We start from the raw sequence: 23841 nt of genomic DNA on the forward strand, positions 1-23841 counted from the left end.
GTCCCCTCAGGGAACTGGCAGAAAGGCCCTTCTCCAGACCCTCTTGGAGAAAGGAAAGAATCCTGGCAGCCTTGACCTTTTGCCAGGCGAAACCACAGTCTTCACACCAGAATAAGTAAGCTCTCCACACCTTATGATAGATGCGACGAGTAACAGGCTTACAAGCCTGAATGAGAGAAAGTCAATAACCCTCTCGGAGAAAACTCTCTTGGCTAGGACAAAGCGTTCCATCTCCACGCAGTCAGCCTCAGAGAATCTAATGAACAAAAAGGACACTGTTCCAGCAGATCCCTGGGACAAGGTAACTTCCACGGAGGAGAGGAGGACATCCCCACCAGGTCCGAGAACCACATCCTTCGCGGCCACAATGGAGCAATCAGTATTACTGATGCCTGCTCCTGCTTGATGCGGGCCACTACACGAGGGAGAAGTGGTAACGGCGGAAAAATGTAAATTAGATTGAACCTCCAAGGCACTGCTAATGCATCTATTAGCTCAGCCTGAGGATCCCTCATATCTGGGAAGTTTGGAATTGAGCCCCCATCTGTTGCAAACTTCTGCAAACACCTCGGAATGGAGAGACCATTCCCCCGGATGAAAAAGATTGTCTGCTGAGGAAATCCGCTTCCCCAGTTGTCCACACCTGTAATGTGGATCGCTGACAGAGCGCAGTTGTGGGCCTCCGCCCACTCCAGAATCTGAGATACTTCCCTCATTGCTAGGGAGCTCCTCGTTCCTCCCCCGATGGTTGATGTAAGCCACGAGGTTATGTTGTTATGTTGGAATCTGATAAACTGTAACAAAACCCAGAAGAGGCCAAGCCTTCAGAGCATTGAAGATCGCTTGAAGTTCCAAAATGTTGATCGGGAGGAAGGATTCCTCTCGAGTCCACAGGCCCTGTGCCTTCCTGGCACCCCAAACAGCTCCTTATCCTGAGAGACTTGCATCTGTAGTCACAATCTCCCAGGATGGTCTTAAGAAGGATGTCCCTTGGGATTCTCTCGACTGGTTGTCCAGAGAAATCTGTTGAGACAGATCCGAATGATCACCGTTCCACGTCTCAGTATGCACAGCTGAAGTGGTCCGAGATGGAATCTGGCAAAAGGAATGATGTCAATGCTGGACACCATGAGACCAATTACCTCCATACACCGAGCCACAGAGGGCCTTAAGGAGGTCTGGAGGGCAAGACAAGCGGAAGTTAGCTTGTAACGTCTCTGGTCTGTAAGGAATATCCTCATGGATATGGAATCTATTATAGTACCCACGAATTCCACCCTGGTACTGGGAATAAGAGAATTCTTTTCTAAGTTGATCTTCCATCCATGAGATCAAAGAAGAAATAGAAGAGCTTTCAAATTGTCTGCTGCCAGACGACAGAATGGTGCTTGAACCAGAATATTGTCCAAGTATGGCGCTACTGCTATACCTCTGGTTGTGGCCACTGCAAGCAGAGCCCCTAGAACCTTCGTAAAAACTCTTGGAGCAGTAGCTAGACCAAACGGAAGTGCAATAAACTGGAAGTGCTGGTCCAGGAACGCAAACCTTAGGAACGTTTCCTTGTGTATTGCAACGTGAAGGTAAGCATCCTTCAGATCTATCGTGGTCATGAACTGTCCTGAACTAAGGGAAGGATGGGCCTTATCGTCTCCATCTTGAACGAGGGGACAGATAGGAATTTGTTTAAGCACTTTAGGTCCCGTATCTGGTGGAAAGTTCCCTCCTTCTTGGTACCACAAAGAGGTTTGAATAGTATCCCAGACTTCTTTCTACCAGAGGTACCGGGACAATGACTCCTAGGGAGGAGAGATCCCTCACGCACCCCAGAAAGGCCTCTCTCTTTTCTGGCCTTGAACACAGGTTTGAATCTGCCCCTGGGTGGATGAGACTGAAAACCTATCTTGTACCCCTGAGCGATGACCTCGAGGACCCAAGGGTTTTGCAAACCCCCAAACCAAGCATCTGAAAAGAGCGACAGTCTGCCCCCTACAAGATCCAGAGCTGGATCGGGGGACGCCCCTTCATGCCGACTTTGTCTCGGCGGGCTTCTTGCTCTGCTTGGATTTATTCCAGGACTGAGCCGGCTTCCAAGTCCCCTTAGATTGCTCGGGCTTTGCGAAGGGCTGCTAACATTGGGATTTATCCGAACGAAACGAAAATTAGGACCTTGTCCCTTAGGCTTGTTCTTCTTATCCTGCAGTAAAAAGGCACCTTTGCCTCCAGTAATGTGGAGATAATTGAGTCCAGATCTGGACCAAATAGAATCTTTCCCTTAAATGAGAGGGAAAGAAGTATTGTCTTAGAAGTCATGTCCACAGACCAGGACTTCAGCCAGAGTGCCCTACGGGCTTGAACAGAAAAACCTGAAGCCTTGGCATTCCGGCAAATAATTTGCATATTTGCATCACAAATAAAAGAATTAGCCACCCTTAAGACCTTAATTCTTTCCTGGATCACGTCGAGGGGACTCTCAGATAAGGAGTCGCACCAGTAGGTAACTGCTCCAGCAACCGCAGCGACAGCTGCTACTGGTTGAAACAAATATCCCGTATGTTGAAACATCTTTCTTAAAAGGGACACTAAAGCTAAATTTTTTCTTTCGTGATTCAGATAGATAGAGCATGCAATTTTAAGCAACTCTCTAATTTACTCATATTATAAATTTTTCTTCGTTCTCTTGCTATCTTTATTTGAAAAAGAAGGCATCTAAGGGTTTTTTTTGGTTCATACTCTGGACAGCATTTTTTTTATTGGTGGATGAATTTATCCACCAATCAGCAAGGACAACCCAGGTTGTTCCCCAAAAATAGGCCGGCATTACTTTCTTGCATTTCAAACGACAAACTATCCTCAAGCGGGATAGTAGTGCATTTAGCAAGCGTGGAGATAGCGCCATCCACCTTGGGGATGGAACCCCACAACTCCAATTGAGAGTCCGGGAACCAGGAACAATTTTTTAAAGGAAGAAGAAGGGGAAAATGACGAACCAATTCTTTCCCATTCATTCTTAATAATGTTCGCCATCTTTACGGGAACTGGAAAAGTTTGTGGTACAACCCTGTCCTCGTAGACCTTATCTAATTTAGGAATCAAAGGTTCCTCAGACAATTTGGGCTCTGGAACCTCTAACGTAGCTAAAACTTCAATCCTAAATCTAAAAGACTGGTTACTCCGCAGCTGGAGGCTTAGAGGCAACAGATTCCGACCCAGAAAGAGCACCCTCTGAAGTATCAGAGGCCCCCTCATCATCAGATAATCTTGTATCAGATAAATCCAATAAGCTAGTAGATAACACCTGGGAAGAATAGTAATAGTTGACCTTTCGCTTGCGTTTAACAGGGCGAGGTAAAGCACTAAAGGCCGCAGACACTGCCGATTGTAACTGCTCAGTAAAGTCTGGCGGTAAAAGGGCCCCTCCAGATGGAGGATTAGGAGTGCTACGGGAAACTGCATGTGTATTAGTAGATGACTGTAGGGTGCGCACATCACGGGACGGAGACTCCTCAGAGGTGGACGGCTCAGTGGTATCAAACATTAACTTTCTTAGACATGATTACTTCATCAAGGTATGTGAAATATAATTGAGCAGGCGGGTATACCGTGGCCTCCTCACAATATAGACAGGTATTAGACTTAGGTAAAGAGGGAGTACCCTCTAACGCATCAGAATCCTCCATAGCTTGCACTTATAAAGCAGACTATTGATTAATAAGAAAAAAACGGCACCTTTATAACCCCAATGGCTGGGGCACTCACCACCTCCTATGACCCAGGCCAAACAGAGAAATTGCTTCTTCTCTGGTAAACCGCACAGTCAGAAAACAAGTGTGACCACACCCGGTCACATGGTGCGCAATACAGGACCGCTCCTGCTATAATAGTAAAAAAGTGTGCCAAGCCTTTCAAACTGCGCAGCTTCCAAAAACGAAAGTAAAATACTCTGTACATTCCAACATCTGCCTAAGCCTCATCTTACACATGTCGCAGCATAATCAAATAAACTTATGTTATTAATCCCCCCTGTTCAATAATCCTCTTCCGGAGATATTAACCCTTGATTCCATACAGATAAAAGAAGCCACACTGTGACCCTGTCTTCTTGCGTTATCATATGTGTAAAAAAACATAAATTATGCTTACCTGATCATTTTCTATTCTTCTGACGGGAAGAGTCCACAGCTGCATTCATTACTTTTGGGAAATACAGAACCTGGCCACCAGGAGGAGGCAAAGACACCCCAGCCAAAGGCTTAAATATCTTCCCCACTTCCCTCATTCCCCATTCATTCTGTCAAGGGAACAAGGAACAGTAGGAGAAATATCAGGGTGAACAAAAGGTGCCAGAAGAACAAATAATTACCGCCGCATTATAGATAAAAACATGGTCGGGAGCTGTGGACTCTTCACGTCAGAAGAAAAGAAAATGATCAGGTAAGCATAATTTATGTTTTTCTTCTTAAACGGGAAGAGTCCACAGCTGCATTCATTACTTTTGGGAAAACAATACCCAAGCTTAAGGACACTGAATGCAAACAACAGGTGGGTACAAAAGGCAGCCCCTTCGAAAGGCGCCACAGCCTGAAATTACCCAACACCCTATAAAAATATAGACGACACGGGTGAAAACCTGAAGCCCAGGTAACTGCACATTAGTTACACCGCAAGCAAAGCCGAACTAGAGACCACTCGGTCCCAGAGTCCGTCGAGCACAAACAGCCTCCGAGGAGTCAGCCCCGCGGGACACGACTCCCATGAAGGTACCCGGCCATAAGACAAGGACCACTATCTGTCCCAAAAAAGAGAACAGATTCCCAGGAAAAATCTAAAGGATCATTCCACACGGCTCAACAAACATAGAACAACCCAAGGTTGTCTTACGATAGTAGCGCCCAGGGAGATGATCTCCCTAGAAACACAAGGACCGAATAAAAAAAGAAATCCATACACAGGGAAACACGTCCCAAAAAAGACTTGAGGGACACCCTCATATCCCTGATCCAATCACATACCCTAAGGTACTCCAGAAAACCAAGGAGTTCTCAGTTGCCTCGTATCAGACCGAAACCTGCAGGTTAGGCCAGCAGCAATATGATAACTATTCCAGCAGTTAGGAAAGAACTCTCCAGAGAACACCTAATTGTCTGAACATTAAATCTCAATGACCAGCTTCCAAGAAGGAAAGCTAACTCAACCATTGCGAAACCCAAACCACCAAAAGGCGTATTAAAGCCTGCTAGCACACATTCAAAGTGCAAATAGCTTTAGCTGGTTTCAAACTGCTAACCTTCCAAAAGCTCATAGCCCTCTGAATACCAGGCTCCAATGAGCGTACCCTCCCAGTACCAGACGTCAGTAGAAAAGAGGAGGACATCAAAAGCCCTCCCACTAAAGGTGAGGACCGATTCTGGAAGAAAACGGTCAACACTACATAGCTAACCGATCCCTGAGCTTCCCTCCAGGGTAATGGTCCCAGCCCAAAGGCTAGTCAAAGACCGAAGACAAGAGTCCCAGACCTCTGGAAGATAAAAGGAAGGATCAACAAGGAACAAAGCCACCGGGTAGACCTCTGACCTCCACTACAAACAGAATTCTACCGTGATTCAGGATAAGCATTGTGCACGGGTACGAGACCCCTACACTGCCGTCTTCCCCAAAAAAGGAACACTTTCCAAGGGCAGAGGGCCCTCAGACCCCCAACATCTATATATCAGAATCCAACATTTAGCAGGAGCCCCAACAGGGTTCAAGCCCTCAGCCTCTTGGCCTTCAGCTTTCAAGGAAACAGATTACCACAAAGCCATTGTGGGACACAATGGCTTTGATACTAAGGTACTCCGAGCCAGGAGAGCCCAACCCCCGTTTTAGAAGAGAAGGGAACGAAAAAAACGGAAAAACCACCCTACCATAGAGGCGAGACTCAAATGCGCCAGAAGACAAGTAAAGATCCGTCAGAAAGAACTAAGTCCTAAGCCACAGGCAGATAGGCATCTCCACGAAAAACAGAGCCCCGCCCCGGCCCCCTGAGAGAGGCACACAGGACCACAAACACCTAAGGTGAGACCGAACCGTCCATACCCAGCTAGGGAGACACATGGGCCTAGGCCAGGGTCCTCGAAAAATGGAATTGATCGAAAGATCTAACTTCCAGAGGAACCCTAAGCTACCTCCTACGATTAAGAGCGCACCATCTAAAGTCCCTAGACTTGGCGATCCAGCAACAGCCTCAAACCCAAGAGTCTGAAACAACTCCTGAACGGTTTAAGAATTCAGCACACAGTGCACTTGGATCGCAAGGAAATCTCGTAGACAAGCAAAAACACGTGATACACACACTGGCAAGGTAGCACCAGCACCCGAAGGTGAATAGGAACCCTGGACCATGTTTGCCATCCCAAGAGTTAGACATGAGGCACTCTCCACGAAGCCCTAATGGAACATCAAGGATAAATGGTCAATTACCTGACCCCAGAAGGGCGACCGTCTGTAACTGACCTCGACCCTTCACTGTTAAGACCCAAGGCAAGAGTAGCAACGAGGACGCAGAAACACCCAAACGTCGAGACCGTGGTCAGACCAAGGGTATAATATGGAAGAGACAACAGCCAGAGATCCTTGTAGGATCGATCTTCCAAAAAGAAACCTCTATAACAGGGTAAAAGCTGGACCTCGCAGCTCTACACAGAAGGCAGGGAACCCCTGTACACCACCTCTTAGAGTAACGCAAATCTGAAAAGAGGAAGGACATGCCCGCGCTTCCAGACCAGATGATCCACCCAAGGCGGGAGGAAGGAGACTCTTCCACCGTAAGAAAATGTTTAATAGCCTAAAGAGTCAGCATCCATAAGAACTTCGAGTGAAGACGCAAATAGTCGGAACACCAGACCACATAGGTCACTCACATTTCCCAACTCCAAAGGAATGGAAATTACGGGGACCAAAGAACCATGATTGCGTCTGCAAAAACAGATCTGTATCCCAGGCGAGTAGCCCTAACCAGCCGATCTTAGATCGGTACTTACAAACCTCCAGACAGAGGGGTTGTATTAAACAGTAGGCCTCATACTTCAATAGGATCCGAGCTCAGAGTCCATAGCAATAGGCCAAATGACATTCACAATCTGACAGGATAAAATCAGCACCACGAGGGTGACATGAACCCAGGTAACAGGCGAAAAGCGTCCGACAAGTACCTGCCTGGTAATAAGGACAATCCAGAACTGCCCAAGGTCCAAGAAAATTCGACCCGAAGGATCGATATATGAACTAGAAAACATAATTCTATTACTCAAAAAGTGTGCAACTTCTGAGGAAGTGCCCACGCGACCACAAAATCGCAAGTATCAGTTCCATAGAAGAACGTTAACAATGATAGTGATCACAGCGCCGAACAGCCTAAGGATAAGTGCACAATCACGTCAGGGAAGGCTGAATAGATTTATTGTATACAAAGTGGTACTGATAAAATTAATATTAATATGAACAAGAGTTAAAATTGCGATAAAAATAAACATAAACACAAAAAATAAAAACCAAATATTTAAAATAAACACAAAAATAATAATCACAAAATTAATAATCCAAAAGTTTGGACAAAATTTGTCAGTTATTGGGGGAGACTGTTACGTTAACCCCGCTGACAACAATATTAGAATAACTAAATGAATACTAAAACAGTAGTACAGTAAGAACCTTTACTGAAAGTGGGTGTATCCTAGTGTGTCTAACCGTAGGTGAGCATGGTCTAATACCACTTGTTGGATAAAACCTTAAATGATGGCAGCAATAAACGTTGATGGCACCGTTTAAGGGCCTAGAGCCTGATAAGTAAAGTGCTAAGAATGTAGCACGATAGATGCCAGTGGGATTATGGATCCATATCCAAGGATTTGGCCGCAGTGAAGATCCTACAATCGGAGTGCTTGACAGTTGCCGCACTCAAATTAGGGTCTTAGGAGCTAACCCCTGTTAGCAGGAATGTCTAACTAACCAGTTAGTGCTAAATGTGCAACAAAGAATCAAACAGTGAACAGTGGGTACAGATATAAATAGGTGGAGTAAGCAGTGGTTTCAATAAAAAATCTGAACGATCATTACATAAATCTATAAAACATTCTGTGGTAGACCGAGTAGGAGAAATACAAAAAGAGTGGTATAAAAAACACAACTAGTGCTAATTCCACAGATCGTGTACAATAATCTACAAAGAAAAAAAAAAAAAAAAAAAAGTGTTTTTTCAACAAAGGATAACAATGAGCCTTACAGTGCTAAAGTGCAGGCGAACAAATATGAGTGTGGGCAAAGTCAATTCAAAATCTGTGCCAATAAAAATAATAAAAAAGAACAATAATAAAAAAGTTAAATAAAATATCGTGCAGTGTCCTGAAAAATCCAAGGAAGCTTCTGTTGAGCCCAAAAAGAAAAAAAGAAAAAAGAAAAACGGGTGAGGAAAAATATGAGGAAAAAATGAGGAGTACAAATGTCAATGTGCCAGTAAAAGAGTTATGAATAGACAACAATCTATTACAGACCACAGTCTATTAGCCAGTTAAGGAAGTTCCATTATAGGTCTTTATCCATATGAAAAAGTAAGTGGTAGCTGGAAAAAGGGTTATCCAGGAACTCCTTTGGACAATCCAGCTGTGAAAGTATCGTTGATTCTGTGGAGTGGAGAAAGCCCAGAGGCGTGGCTGTTTCTCATGCACGAGCACGGATTCCCAGGGAATCCGTGCTCGTGCATGAGAAACAGCCGCGCCTCTGGGCTTTCTCCACTCCACAGAATCAACGATACTTTCACAGCTGGATTGTCCAAAGGAGTTCCTGGATAACCCTTTTTCCAGCTACCACTTACTTTTTCATATGGATAAAGACCTATAATGGAACTTCCTTAACTGGCTAATAGACTGTGGTCTGTAATAGATTGTTGTCTATTCATAACTCTTTTACTGGCACATTGACATTTGTACTCCTCATTTTTTCCTCATATTTTTCCTCACCCGTTTTTCTTTTTGGGCCCAACAGAAGCTTCCTTGGATTTTTCAGGACACTGCACGATATTTTATTTAACTTTTTTATTATTGTTCTTTTTTATTATTTTTATTGGCACAGATTTTGAATTGACTTTGCCCACACTTTAGCACTGTAAGGCTCATTGTTATCCTTTGTTGAAAAACCACTTTTTTTTTTTTTTTTTTTCTTTGTAGATTATTGTACACGATCTGTGGAATTAGCACTAGTTGTGTTTTTTATACCACTCTTTTTGTATTTCTCCTACTCGGTCTACCACAGAATGTTTTATAGATTTATGTAATGATCGTTCAGATTTTTTATTGAAACCACTGCTTACTCCACCTATTTATATCTGTACCCACTGTTCACTGTTTGATTCTTTGTTGCACATTTAGCACTAACTGGTTAGTTAGACATTCCTGCTAACAGGGGTTAGCTCCTAAGACCCTAATTTGAGTGCGGCAACTGTCAAGCACTCCGATTGTAGGATCTTCACTGCGGCCAAATCCTTGGATATGGATCCATAATCCCACTGGCATCTATCGTGCTACATTCTTAGCACTTTACTTATCAGGCTCTAGGCCCTTAAACGGTGCCATCAACGTTTATTGCTGCCATCATTTAAGGTTTTATCCAACAAGTGGTATTAGACCATGCTCACCTACGGTTAGACACACTAGGATACACCCACTTTCAGTAAAGGTTCTTACTGTATTACTGTTTTAGTATTCATTTAGTTATTCTAATATTGTTGTCAGCGGGGTTAACATAACAGTCTCCCCCAATAACTGACAAATTTTGTCCAAACTTTTGGATTATTAATTTTGTGATTATTATTTTTGTGTTTATTTTAAATATTTGTTTTTTATTTTTTGTGTTTATGTTTATTTTTATCGCAATTTTAACTCTTGTTCATATTAATATTAATTTTATCAGTACCACTTTGTATACAATAAATCTATTCAGCCTTCCCTGACGTGATTGTGCACTTATCCTTAGGCCGTTCGGCGCTGTGATCACTATCATTGTTTTCAGATTCTGTCCCTTTAGGGGATTGGTTAGACCCCTTTTTGTGTTTCACAGCTTAGGATATTTCTTAGCGCTGCAATATCAAACCATCCTTCCCATAGAAGAACGTTCTCAAAAACGAAAGTCTGACATGAGCTTTAACCCCTTAATGACCACAGCACTTTTCCATTTTCTGTCCGTTTGGGACCAAGGCTATTTTTACATTTTTGCGGTGTTTGTGTTTAGCTGTAATTTCCCTCTTACTCATTTACTGTACCCACACATATTATATACCGTTTTTCTCGCCATTAAATTAACTTTCTAAAAATACCATTATTTTCATCATATCTTATAATTTACTATAAAAAAATTATAAAATATGAGGAAAAAATGGAAAAAAACACACTTTTTTTAACTTTGACCCCCAAAATCTGTTACACATCTACAACCACCAAAAAAAAAAACATGCTAAATAGTTTCTAAATTTTGTCCTGAGTTTAGAAATACCTAATATTTACATGTTCTTTGCTTTTTTTGAAAGCTATAGGGCCATAAATACAAGTAGCATTTTGCTATTTCCAAACTACTTTTTTTCAAAATTAGCGCTAGTTACATTGGAACACTAATATCTTTCAGGAATCCCTGAATATCAATTGACATGTATATATATTTTTTTAGAAGACATCCCAAAGTATTGATCTAGGCCAATTTTGGTATATTTCATGCCACCATTTCACCGCCAAATGCGATCAAATACAAAATATCGTTCACTTTTTCACAAATTTTTTCACAAACTTTCGGTTTCTCACTGAAATTATTTACAAACAGCTTGTGCAATTATGGCACAAATGGTTGTAAATGCTTCTCTGGGATCCCCTTTGTTCAGAAATAGCAGACATATATGGCTTTGGCATTGCTTTTTGGTAATTAGAAGGCCGCTAAATGCCGCTGCGCACCACACGTGTATTATGCCCAGCAGTGCAGGGGTTAATTAGGGAGCTTGTAGGGAGCTTGTATGGTTAATTTTAGCTTTAGTGTAGTGTAGTAGACAACCCAAAGTAATGATCTAGGCCCATTTTGGTATATTTCATGCCACCATTTCACTGCCAAATGCGATCAAATAAAAAAAAAAACGTTAAATTTTTCACAATTTTAGGTTTCTCACTGAAATCATTTACAAACAGCTTGTGCAATTATGGCACAAATGGTTGCAAATGCTTCTCTGGGATCCCCTTTGTTCAGAAATAGCAGATATATATGACTTTGGCGTTGCTTTCTGGTAATTAGAAGGCCGCAAAATGCTGCTGCGCATCACACGTGTATTATGGCTAGCAGTGAAGGGGTTAATTAGGAAGTTTGTAGGGAGCTTGCAGGGTTAATTTTAGCTTTAGTGTAGAGATCAGCCTCCCACCTGACACATCAGACCCCCTGATCCCTCCCAAACAGCTCCCTTCCCTCCCCCACCCCACAATTGTCCCCGCCATCTTAAGTACTGGCAGAAAGTCTGCCAGTACTAAAATAAAAGCTTTTTGGGGGGTTTAGGTTTTTTTAAAAAAAAAAATAATTATTCTGCTGTATAGGACCCCCCTTAGCCTCCAACCTCCCTGATCCCCCCCAAAACAGCTCTGTAACCTTCCCTATCTGCCTTATTGGGGCCATCTTGGGTACTGGCAGCTGTCTGCCAGTACCCAGCTTACACAAAAAAGTGCTTTTTTTTCTTAGTTTTTTTTTTTCTGTAGTGTAGCTTCCCCAAACCCCCCCCCCCCACCACCACAAACCCCAACCACCTCATTGATCGTTTTTTTTTTAAACTTATTTTAAACTGATTGCACCTTTTTCTGTAGTGTAGCGGTTCCCACCCGCTCCCTCCCCGTGCACGCGCCCGCCCCCGCCCTCCTGTGCACGCGCCCGCCCTCCTGTGCACGCGCCCGCGTCCGTGCGCGCCCCCGGGCATCCCCGCCCACGATCCCGTCCCCCTCCACATCTCCAGGGCCATCGATGGCCGCCACCCGCCTCCCGGTACTGCTCCCACCCACCAACGAAGGAAGCCACCGATCTCCGGTGCAGAGAGGGCCACAGAGTGGCTCTCTCTGCATCGGATGGCTTCAAAAGGTTATTGCAGGATGCCTCCATATCGAGGCATCACTGCAATAACCGGAAAGCAGCTGGAAGCAAACAGGATCGCTTCCAGCTGCTTTCCACACCGAGGACGTGCAGGGTACGTTCTCAGGCGTTAACTGCCTTTTTTTTGAGGACGTACCCTGCACGTCCTCGGTCGTTAAGGGGTTAAGAAAAAAACAAAATTAACACATCAATCAAAAACTAACTGGCACCCTGTTTACACCCCCAATGGCTGGGGCACTCGCCACCTCCTGTGAACCAGACAACTCACGAGCCAAACTCTCTCTGTCGCACACAGTCAGCATATTGAAGTAAGAAACAACGTAACCGCACCCATCACAAGGTGCACCGTGCCAATCCCCAAAAGGGTGCGCAATCTCGAGAGATTGCGTCACTGAGATAAGGCCGATATGTTCCGAAAGGCCGAGAGCCTAGGTATTGCTACGCATTAGCAGATAGAACCACATAACAAACATGATTTATGTCCCCCCTGTTCAATAACCCCCCTTAGGAGATATTAACCCATGATTCCTCATTAAGATAAAAGGAGTCCCACTGGGACCCTACCTTGTTTCATTAACATTACATTCACATATCGAAATAAAATTAAACGATCTTACTGGAATGTACGCCGTGGAACAGGAACACAGCCCTTCAAGTGTGACCGATTGTAGCCTCACTTCTAACATGGACTTGAGTGAATAAAGGTAGGCAGCGAAACTCGTCAACGCTGATTACCAAGGAGTTATGAGTCGGGATGGGTTTGCAGGAAAACTCTCCATGCATCTCCGGACTCTAACTTTAATCCATGCTCTCACTGAGAGGCTGACAGAATTACTGAAAACTCAAGTCCCATTGCAAAGAGTACTACCCTCCATAAGACACTATCTCGAACTTCTGACACTTCTCTGCCAACCTCCTGTGACGAAAGGCAAAGAATGACTGGGGGATGAGGGAAGTGGGGGAGGTATGTAAGCCTTTGGCTGGGGTGTCTTTGCCTCCTTCTGATGGACAGGTTCTGTATTTCCCAAAAGTAATGAATGCAGCTGTGGACTCTTACCGTTTAAGAAGAAAAAAAATGAAACCATCTAACCGGAATCTATGCCGTGGAACAGAAACACAGCCTCTGAAGTTTGACAGTATTGTAGCATCGCTCCTGACATGGACTTGAATGATGGAAGCAGGCAGTGAAACTCGTCAACACTGATCGCTTAAATACGATTTTGGATGCGTTCGCAGAAAGACTCTCACTGAGAGGCTGACAAGACTACTTAAAACAACAGTCCCATTTAGAAGGGTAGATGCCCTTCATAAGGAACTACTCCGAATCTTCTGACACTTCTCTGCCAACCTCCTTTGATAAAATGCAAGAATGACTGGGATATGAGGGAAGTAGGGGAAGTATTTAAGCCTTTGGCTGGGGTGTCTTTGCCTCCTCCTGGTGGCCAGGTTCAGTATTTCCCAAAAGTAAGGAATGATGCCGTGGACTCTCCTCATTTTAAGAAGGAAATAAGACTTTTAGAAAAACAGGATTTAATTTGAGTCTTATAGACTAGTGCTTTAATCAAATCCATCCTTTACACACAGTAAGTTTACTTATGTTTTACACCAGGTGTATACTATTTGCATAACAAAATAGTCAGTGCAGAAGGTCATTACATTTTAAATTAAAAAATCAATTCCATTTAACAATGCCATGTTTCAAAAGCCTGGTTTAAACACAGTATCTCTAACTTTTTTTTTTTTTTTAAATAAAGCACACTATCACATTCCAGTATCATATTAGTGATATTTCTAATCCTTTTTTGTTTTTAAATAGACTATTTGAATTATATGTACTTCCTTCTAATGTTCATTGGCTGCTAGGTAAAAATGCTTGTTGTAGATAACAACCAATGAGAGATTATTAAAAAATATATATTGGTCAATAAGCATTAATAAGCAGGATCTACACAACTGATAGGTGAAAAAGTTTAACCCTTTAAGTGCTAAGCACTTTCCTACCTGGGTGCTGAGCTTGAGGGTTTTTTAAAAAAAAATTACTTTTTTTTTTCCCAGATCCCATTGGAAAGGTTAGGCGATTACCTTTACAACAGTAGGTCTTGGGGGTCTGTAGCTGCTTAGACGCCTGTGATACAGGCTTCTAAGCAGCATGCCCCCTTTCCCTAGACTGTCGACTGTCTTTTTTTTAATAAAGTTGCGTGTGACGTCAGCATGCAAAACGTGAAGTCCCAATGATGCCGTCCTTAGCACCAGAGTGGGAAACTCTGTGACGGCTCAGAGCCGTCGTTAGCACTCAAGGGGTTAAACTTAATTAGCTTTTATTGAAAACGTTTGAATAAAATGTTCCTTCAAAGGAAAGAGTATATATTGAACAGATGTCTCAGAAATAAATTGTACAAAATAGTTATATTTACCTATATGATATAATCTCTTTTAGATGATTTGTTAACAGTTTACCACCAACATTGATCCTAGAAAGAAGAAAACAATTAGATGACATAAATGCAGTGGAGAATAAATCAACCTAAACCTCTGTATAACTCAAAAAAGTACCTTATAATTCCTTCTTGCTTTTTCTTACTCCGACAGTATGGTACAATGTGTGTAAAGGAATAACCACTGTCTACAATAATGCAGCATAATTCAGAGGGATTGTCTCTGAAATATCGGTACGAGCTCAATGCTCCAGCTAAAAACAAATCACATTTTAATACATTATAATGCAGTAACCATCACAATATAATATACAGGTGGCCCTCGGTTTACGCCGGTTCAATTTGTGCAGTTTCAGAATAACAACCTTTTTTTTTCAGTCTTGTGACTGCTATTGAAAAGCAGTGCACTAATTAAAATAGCCAGTAGGTGGAGTTGTCCGCTTGTGTTGCAGCAAAGTTATGCAAGCTTAGCAGGTCTGAAATTAATCTGTGTACACAGAACAGACATTAGCTATTTAGCAGCTTTCAAAGCAGCAAGATCTAGCAGCCACTTCCCTATTATCTTCCTGTCCAGCTGCTTGAGGTGAGGGTGCCTAACTGCTTAATCAGTCCAGATTGAAATGCATAGAATAGGTGCAGACACAATATTATATAACATGCTAACAATGCAGAGAACTGTTTGCAGAAAAATGCAAGTAAAAAATGTGTTTGATCATTAAACTTAGTTTGATGATACAGTCTGTTGTGTGATTGATTATTAGCAAATGTTTTTGTTCACTAAACTTAGTTTGATGATACAGTCTGTTGTGTGATTTTTTAATTAGGTTTATAATTCTGTTTAGCATTTAAAGTCTTAATTTCTAAGCTTTAAAAATAATGTATTAGGTGTTACTTATGTCAATTTTGAGAGGGGCCTGGAATCTAACTCCCTCACTTCCCATTGACTTACATTATAAACTCGGTTTCAATATACAACGGTTTCGATTTACAACCATTCCTTCTGGAACCTAACCCCAGCGTAAACTGAGGGCTACTTGTAATAATATTCTATTTGACTATTAAACACACATATAAAACAGTATGTATAAAAAAATAAAAAAAGGATAGAAGAATTAATAATTCTTCAATATGTAAAAACTAAAATTAATATGTTTGAGGTTATTCTCATGATCGTTTATTTGTTAAGCTCCAACAGATTTGAAATGCAGAAAGATACGCACCATTCACTCGGAGAACTGCTTGGAATTGATATTCTTCAAACAGAATCTCATTCATAGACTCTTGTATTGAATTAAAGTTGAAATAAGGTTCAGTAATAATGATGTTGGAATCGACAAAATCCACCTGTTGAATGAAAGTGACAATGTTTATGAATGAAAAGACTGCATTCAATAGAACAGTTTTATTGAGGGTGTATTTGGTTACGGTTACAGCCAAGTATATCATCCCAGTAAGTTTTAAACATTGTTCTAAACAGTGTTACAATCAGTACATGGATATCATGGATGGGTAGATAAATTAGATAGAAAGAATGACAAAGCGAGAAAAAGTTAAAGAGGGTGACAAACAGAAAACAAATAGATTAATTAATTCTAGGTATGAATGAGGCATATTACCTGAAACATTTCCTTTCCAAACAGATAATCCCAAACTTGTCTCTGTACATCCCAATTCACCAAATAACCCTAATAAAAGAAACGTGCATTTAATTTGCATTTCTTAGTTAAGAAACAATTCATTTGCATTTCTTAGTTAAGAAACAAAACGTTAAATCATACTTTTTTAACACTAATCCTAGGATTTAAAAAGGAATAATATCTGCTACCAGAGTTGTTGCAGTAAATGATCACTATAGTAACGTGAGAGTAGTCCATTATAGGAAACAAATATGTGTGTGCCAAGAGAACTAAAGTGCATTACAATACTATATAAATAGGCAAACTAGATCTAAACACAGTGCAAGTCAGGCATCCTGAGCCTTATTATTGAAAATTACTATGGAACTCTTTTGGGTTTATTAGCACAGAAGAATTTGCTTAGTAAAATGTTCAAATAGTTATAGGGTCTAATCCTTTAAAGAATTTGACGTTTCACGTGTGAGCAGCTTTTGATCAATGCAAAGAATCAGAGGTTTACACTGTATTATGGCTGTAAACTGAACAACAGAAATCTACATAGACTTTAATGGTGATTTTAATAGTACTACTAGTTTACATGTTAAATATGTATTTAGCAATTACTAAGTAGGATATTTAGTAGAAAAAAAACAACATAATTTACTCTTACCTGATAAATTCATTTATTTTGTGGTAGTGAGAGTCCACAAACCTTACTTTTGGGAATTACATCACCTGGCCACCAGGAGGAGGCAAAGACACCCTACACCAGAGCTTCAATGTCCCTCCTACTTCCCCTTCCCTCCCAGTATTTTATACAGCCAAGGACAGGAAAAGCAAAAAAGAAATAGGGTACAGAGATGCAAAACGTAACTGCCGCCAATTTCAAGAAAGAAATTAATAAATTATGTTTTCTTTCTAATGGTATTGAGAGTCCATGATCCTTCATTTTTGGGAATCAATACCCAAGCTGTAAAGTCCATGAGAGGAAGAAGGAAAAAAAAAAAAAAAAAAGCAGGCCCTCATTTAACCATTATTTGAAGGACCTTCCTGTCAAAGGCTGCCTCACCTGAGGCAAAAACAGAATGATCAATTTTGTTGAAAGTATGCAAGGATGCCCAAGAAGCAGCCCTGCAGATCTGATCTACAGAGCCTCATTCTTAAAAGCCCAGGAAGTCAAAACTGAACAAGTGGAATGAGCAGCTGTTCGGCTAGGCGATTGCTGACCCGCCTCCAAGTAAGCCAAAATAATTAAATTTCTCAACCAAAAAGATAAAGAGACTGTCTCTCAGCCGACCCGCTCTGATGATGTCAAACGGGTCTTTCAATCTCTGGCGGGACTGTACTTCTGGGCCTGTTTGTTGGATCGTTCCAGTTTCCTGGGTACGTGCTTTTGTCCTGTGTGACTGTTCTATCTGCCTACCTAAAGTGACTCTGACCTCTGCCTTGCCTGACCACTCTATTGGATTACCCTCTGCCTGCCTTAAAGTGATACTGACCTCTGCTTTGCCTGACCACTCTATTGGATTAACCTCTCCGGAACAAGTGGAACCTATGGAAGTTGGAACCATTAAATTGACGGAGACTGAACGCCTGAGAAGACGGACACTTGGTCTGTGTTTATATTGTGGCCTTAGGGGTCATTTATTGAGGGAATGTCCAACAAGGCCAGTAAAAGCCAGTGCTTAACTCCTATTCGAGGGACTGAGTTAAACCAGATATAATTTTCTTCCCTCAACAACAAACTCTTTGTGACTGTAACTATCCACCTCTGAGATCGCAAGATCCATTCCCAAGGCCTCATTGATTCAGGGGCAGGAGGAGTGAGTATTCATCGACTCATCCTTTGTATCGTCCCACAAAATACCTCTTCGTTCTAAAGACTATTCTGTCAAGGTTTCCACAATCAGCGGTAATCCGTTGGGTTCAGGACTTATTCAGTTTTCCACTAAGCCTCTACGTTTTTCTGTTGGAGTACTCCACTCTGAATTAATTAGCTTTGACGTTATTGCAACTACTCAATTTCCCATAATCTTGGGTCTTCCATGGCTCCAGTTGCACAACCCAACGTTTTCCTGGACTCAATGTGAACTTTCTTCCTGGGGTTCTACGTCTTTTCACAATTGTTTACACAGTCCTGCCAAGCCATCAGTCACTATGGCACTTGCCTTGGAAACACCTGATTCCTTATCAGTACCTTATCAGGACTTCCTTGAGGTGTTTGCAAATAAAGATGCTAAACGCCTTCCTCCTCATCATTCATTTGATTGCCCCATTGACCTCCTTCCTGGAGCACCTTTGCCCCGTGGCAAGACCTATCCTCTGTCCAGGTCTGAAAACCTCGCCATGGAGGAATATATCAAGGACAATCTGGCTAGTGGTTTCATACGACCCTCTTCTACTCCAGTCGGGGCTGGGTTCTGGTTTTTGGAAAAGAAATACGGGGGCCTTTGTCCCTGTATTGACCACAGAGGTCTGAACCAGATTACGGTAAAAAACAGCTATCCCCTGCTGCTTATTCCTGAACTGTATACTTACCTTCAAGGTGCTACATTTTTCACCAAATTGGATCTGCGGGGTGCGTACAATCTCATCAGAATTCGCAAAGTCGACGAATGGAAGACGGCTTTTAATACTCTAGTTGGACACTATGAATACCTGGTCATGCCATTCGGGCTCTGCAACGTCCCCACAGTATTTCAACATTTTGTGAACAAAATATTTTGTGACTATTTAAACACCTTTGTAATTATCTACCATGATGATTGACTATATATCTCATGTCAGGAAGATACTCCAACGTCTCAGAGATAATCATCTCTTTGCCAAAATAGAAAAATGCTCTTTTCATCAGGATACTGACCCCTTTTTGAGTTACATTATTTCCAAGACAGGTTTTGAAATGGATCCCACTAAATTGTCGGCCATTATCGAATGGCCCAGACCAACCTCCCTTAAAGCTCTCTAACGTTTTCTGGGCTTAAACAGTTATTACAGGAAGTTTACCAAAGGTTTTGCCACTATTTCTGCACTCCTTACTTCTTGACAAAAAAAGGCCACAATTGCAAAGAGTGGTCCTCTAAATCCATTCAGGCTTTTGAAACTCTAAAAGTGACTTTTTCTTCAGCTCCAATCTTACTTCATCCCGACCCTGAACTTCAGTTCATCTTGGAAGATGATGCTTCCTCTGTAGCCGCAGGAGCGGTTCTTTCCCAACGCATCCCTGAATCCGGTAAAATCCATCCAGTGGGTTTTTTCCTCTAAAAATTTTTTTTTAACTATGATTTTGGAAACAAAGAGTTGTTAGCTATCAAGATGGCTTTGGACAAATGGAGGTTTTGGTTGGAATGTACTACTTTATTGATCCTAACTGATCACAAAAATGTACTCTACCTCCAAACAGCCAGATGCCTCAACTCTCGCCAGGCTAGGTGGTTGCTGTACTTTTCCAGATTTCATTATGTTCTCTCCTTCATCCCTGGTACCAAAAATATCAAAGCTGATGCAATTTCCAGACAGTTTCAACCAGTCAACTCTCTAAACAACAAGAACCTGCAATATCCTCCATCCTTAAGGCCGTTCATCACTCTCTCTACCTCTTTCATAAAGGACTAGTGATTTTCTGTATAAATTGGAAACCCTTCCTGTCACTACTGATAAAAAGATACTCTTTACACTCAATGTTATCTTTTACCTGCGAATTTAAGACCCATAAGGAGATCTCCCGAATAGATCTTTTTTTAATAAACAATTCAATGCTGTCCCTTGACTTGTACCCCATGACTAAGGATATAGTGATTTCCGATCATGCGATAATTGGTCTATCTATAGATGGTATTCGACAATGGAAGTCTGGGGTTAATAATTTTTATTTCCCTAAACACCTCCTACAGGATATTGATTTTAATAGATTTCTAGTACAAAAATGGAGACAATATTGGGTAGAAAATAAAAATTATTACCATAAGATTTAAATTTTCTGGGAAGCTGCTAAAGCAGTCCTCCGGGTTGAAATCAAGGCCTATTTAGTAAAGTGTAAAAAAACATAAATTTATGTAAGAATTTACCTGATAAATTCATTTCTTTCATATTGGCAAGAGTCCATGAGCTAGTGACGTATGGGATATACAATCCTACCAGGAGGGGCAAAGTTTCCCAAACCTCAAAATACCTATAAATACACCCCTCACCACACCCACAATTCAGTTTAACGAAAAGCCAAGTAGTGGGGTGATAAAGAAAGGAGTACAAAGCATCAACAAAGGAATTTGGAAATAATTGTGCTTTATACAAAAAAATCATAACCATCATAAAAGGGTGGGCCTCATGGACTCTTGCCAATATGAAAGAAATTAATTTATCAGGTAAATTCTTACATAAATTATGTTTTTTCATGTAATTGGCAAGAGTCCATGAGCTAGTGACGTATGGGATATCAATACCCAAGATGTGGAACTCCACGCAAGAGTCACTAGAGAGGGATAAAAATAAACAGGCATTTTCCACTGAAGAAATAATCCACAACCCAAAATATAAGTTTATTCTTAAAATGACAAGAAAAACTTAACATCAGCAGAAGAATCAAACTGAAACAGCTGTCTGAAGAACTTTTCTACCAAAAACTGCCTCTGAAGAAGCAAATACATACAAATGGTAGAATTTAGTAAATGAATGTAAAGAAGACCAAGTTGCCGCTTTGCAAATTTGATCAACTGAAGCTTCATTCTTAAAAGCCCATGAAGTGGAGACTGATCTAATAGAATGAGCTGTAATTCTCAGAGGCGGGGCCTGACCAGACTCCAATAAGTTTGAAGAATCAAAAGCTTTAACCAAGAAACCAAGGAAATAGCAGAAGCCTTCTGACCTTTCCTAGGACCAGAAATATAACAAATAGACTAGAAGTCTTCCTGAAATTTTTAGTAGCTTCAACATAATATTCCAAAGCTTTCACCACATCCAAAGAATGTAAGGATTTTTCCAAAGAATTCTTAGGATTAGGACACAAGGAAGGGACAACAATTCTAATGTTGTTAGAATTGACAACCATAGGTAAAAATGTAAATGAAGTCCGCAAAACCGCCTTATCCTGATGAAAAATCAGAAAAGGAGATTTACAAAAAAAGAGCAGATAGCTCAGAAACTCTTCTAGCAGAAGAGATGGCCAAAAGGAACAACACTTTCCAAGAAAGTAGTTTAATGTCCAAAGAATGCATAGGCTCAAATAAAGAAGCCTGTAAAGCCCTCAAAACCAAATTATGACTCCAAGGAGGAGAGATTGATTTAACGACAGGCTTAATTCGAACTAAAGCCTGTTCAAAACAGTGAATATCAGGAAGTTAAGCAATCTTTCTGTGAAATAAAACAGAAAGAGCAGAGATTTGTCCCTTCAAGGAACTTGCAGAAAAAACCTTATCCAAACCATCCTGAAGAAACTGTAAAAAACTAGGAATTCTAAAAGAATTCCAAGAGAATTTATGAGAAGAACACCATGAAATGTAAGTCTTCCAAACGCGATAATAAATCTTTCTAGAGACAGATTTACGAGCTTGTAACATAGTATTAATCACCGAGTCAGAGAAACCTCTATGACTTAGCACTAAGCGATCAATTTCCATACCTTCAAATTTAATGATTTGAAAACCTGATGGAAAAACAGACCTTGAAACAGTAGGTCCGGCCTTAACAGAAGTGTCCAATGTTGGCAACTGGACATCCAAACAAGATCTGCATACCAAAACCTGTGAGGCCATGCTGGAGCCACCAGCAACACAAACTATTGTTCCATGATGATTCTGGAGTTCACTCTTGGAAGAAGAACTAGAGGCGGGAAAATATAAGCAAGTTGATAACACCAAGGAAGTGTCAGCGCACCCACTGCTTCCGCCTGAAAATCCCTGGACCTGGACAGGCAACTGGGAAGTCTCTTATTTAGATGAGAGGCCATCAGAACTATATCTGGAAGACTCCATATCTGAACAATCTGAGAAAACACATCTGGATGGAGGGACTACTCCCCCGGATGTAAAGTCTGACGGCTGAGATAATCCGCCTCCCAATTGTCTACACCTGGGATATACACCACAGAGATTAGACAGGAGCTGGAGTCCGCCCAAGCAAGTACTTCTTTCATAGCTTGGGGACTGTGAGTCCCACCCTGATGATTGACATATGCCACAGTTGTGATATTGTCTGTCTAAAAACAAATTAACGGTTCTTTCTTCAACAGAGGCCAAAACTGAAGAGCTCTGAGAATTGCACGGAGTTCTAAAATATTGATTGGTAATCTCGCCTCTTGAGATTTCCAAACCCCTTGTGCTGTCAGAGATCCCCAAACAGCTCCCCAACCTGAAAGACTTGCATCTGTAGTGATCACAGTCCAGGTTGGCCAAACAAAAGAAGCCCCTTGAACTAAACGCTGGTGATTTAACCACCACGTCAGAGAGTGTCGAACATTGGGATTTAAAGGATATTAATTGTGATATCTTTGTATAATCCCTGCACCATGGAATCAGCAAACAAAGCTGGAGAAATTTCCATGCACATAGCTACTGAAGGGAATGACTGAGACTGAAGGTGCCGACAGGCTGCAACCAATTTCAAACGTCTCTTGTCTGTTAGAGACAGAGTCATGGACACTGAATCTATCTAGAAACCTAAAAAAGGTGACCCTTGTCTGAGGAATCAAGTGAATTTTTGGTAAATTGATCCTCCAACCATATTTTCGAAGAAACAACACTATTAGATTTGTTCGAGATTCTGCAGAACGTAAAGACTGAGCTAGTACCAAGATATCGTCCAAATAAGGAAACACCGCAATACCCTGCTCTCTGATTTCCATAAAGCAGGGCACCTAGAGCCTTTAAAAAGATTATTTGAGCGGTTGCTAGTCCAAATGGAAGAGCAACGAATTGGTAATGCTTGTCTAGAAAAGAGAATCTCAGGAACTGATAATGACCTGAATGAATCGGAATATGAAGGTATACATCCTGCAAGTCCATTGTGGACATAAACTGTCCTTGCTGAACAAAAGGCAGAATAGTCCTTATAGTCACCATTTGAAAGTTGGTACTCTTACATAATGATTCAAAATTTTCAGATCCAGAATTGGTCTGAATGAAATTTCCTTCTTTGGGACAATGAATAGATTTGAATAAAACCCCAGACCCTGTCCCTGAAAAGGAACTGGCATGACTACCCCTGAAACTCCAGGTCTGAACACACTTCAGGAAAGCCTGAGCTTTAACTGGATTTGCTGGGATACGTGAGAGAAAACAAATCTTCTCACAGGAGTACTTACTCAGAATCCTATTCGATACCCTGAGAGACAATACTCTGAAACCATTGATTTTGGGCAGAATTTATCCAAATATCCTTGAAAAAAACCTTAATCTGCCCCCTACCAGCTGAGCTGGAGTGAGAGTCGCACCTTCATGCGGACTTAGAGGCAAGCTTTTGGTTTCTTAAGTGGCTTGAATGTATTCCATTTTAATGAAGGTTTCCAATTGGAAACAGATTCCATAGGGAAGGATTAGGTTTTTGTTCCTTATTTGACAAAAAGAACGAAAACAATTAGAAGCTTTAGATTTACCCATAGGTCTCTTATTACCTTGGAAAGAAAGAGATAGCAATCTGGACTTAAAAAGTAATATCAG

The 23841-nt window shown here is 41.4% G+C and overlaps 1 protein-coding gene across 1 annotated transcript in view; it reads right to left on the reverse strand.

Annotated features, from left to right (window-relative positions):
- ACTR6 (actin related protein 6) overlaps positions 1–23841 on the reverse strand; it is a 154756-nt gene that overhangs the window by 86917 nt on the left and 43998 nt on the right. Inside the window, exons 3-6 of the mRNA XM_053717004.1 lie at positions 16190–16258; positions 15794–15917; positions 14692–14827; positions 14553–14609 (exon numbers count right to left, since the gene is read on the reverse strand). Coding sequence (XP_053572979.1) covers positions 14553–14609; positions 14692–14827; positions 15794–15917; positions 16190–16258 — 386 coding nt within the window. The remainder of the gene's footprint in view (positions 1–14552; positions 14610–14691; positions 14828–15793; positions 15918–16189; positions 16259–23841) is intronic.

This window comes from Bombina bombina, chromosome 6 (assembly GCF_027579735.1).
Source record: "Bombina bombina isolate aBomBom1 chromosome 6, aBomBom1.pri, whole genome shotgun sequence".
In the NCBI taxonomy this organism is placed as follows: Eukaryota; Metazoa; Chordata; class Amphibia; order Anura; family Bombinatoridae; genus Bombina; species Bombina bombina.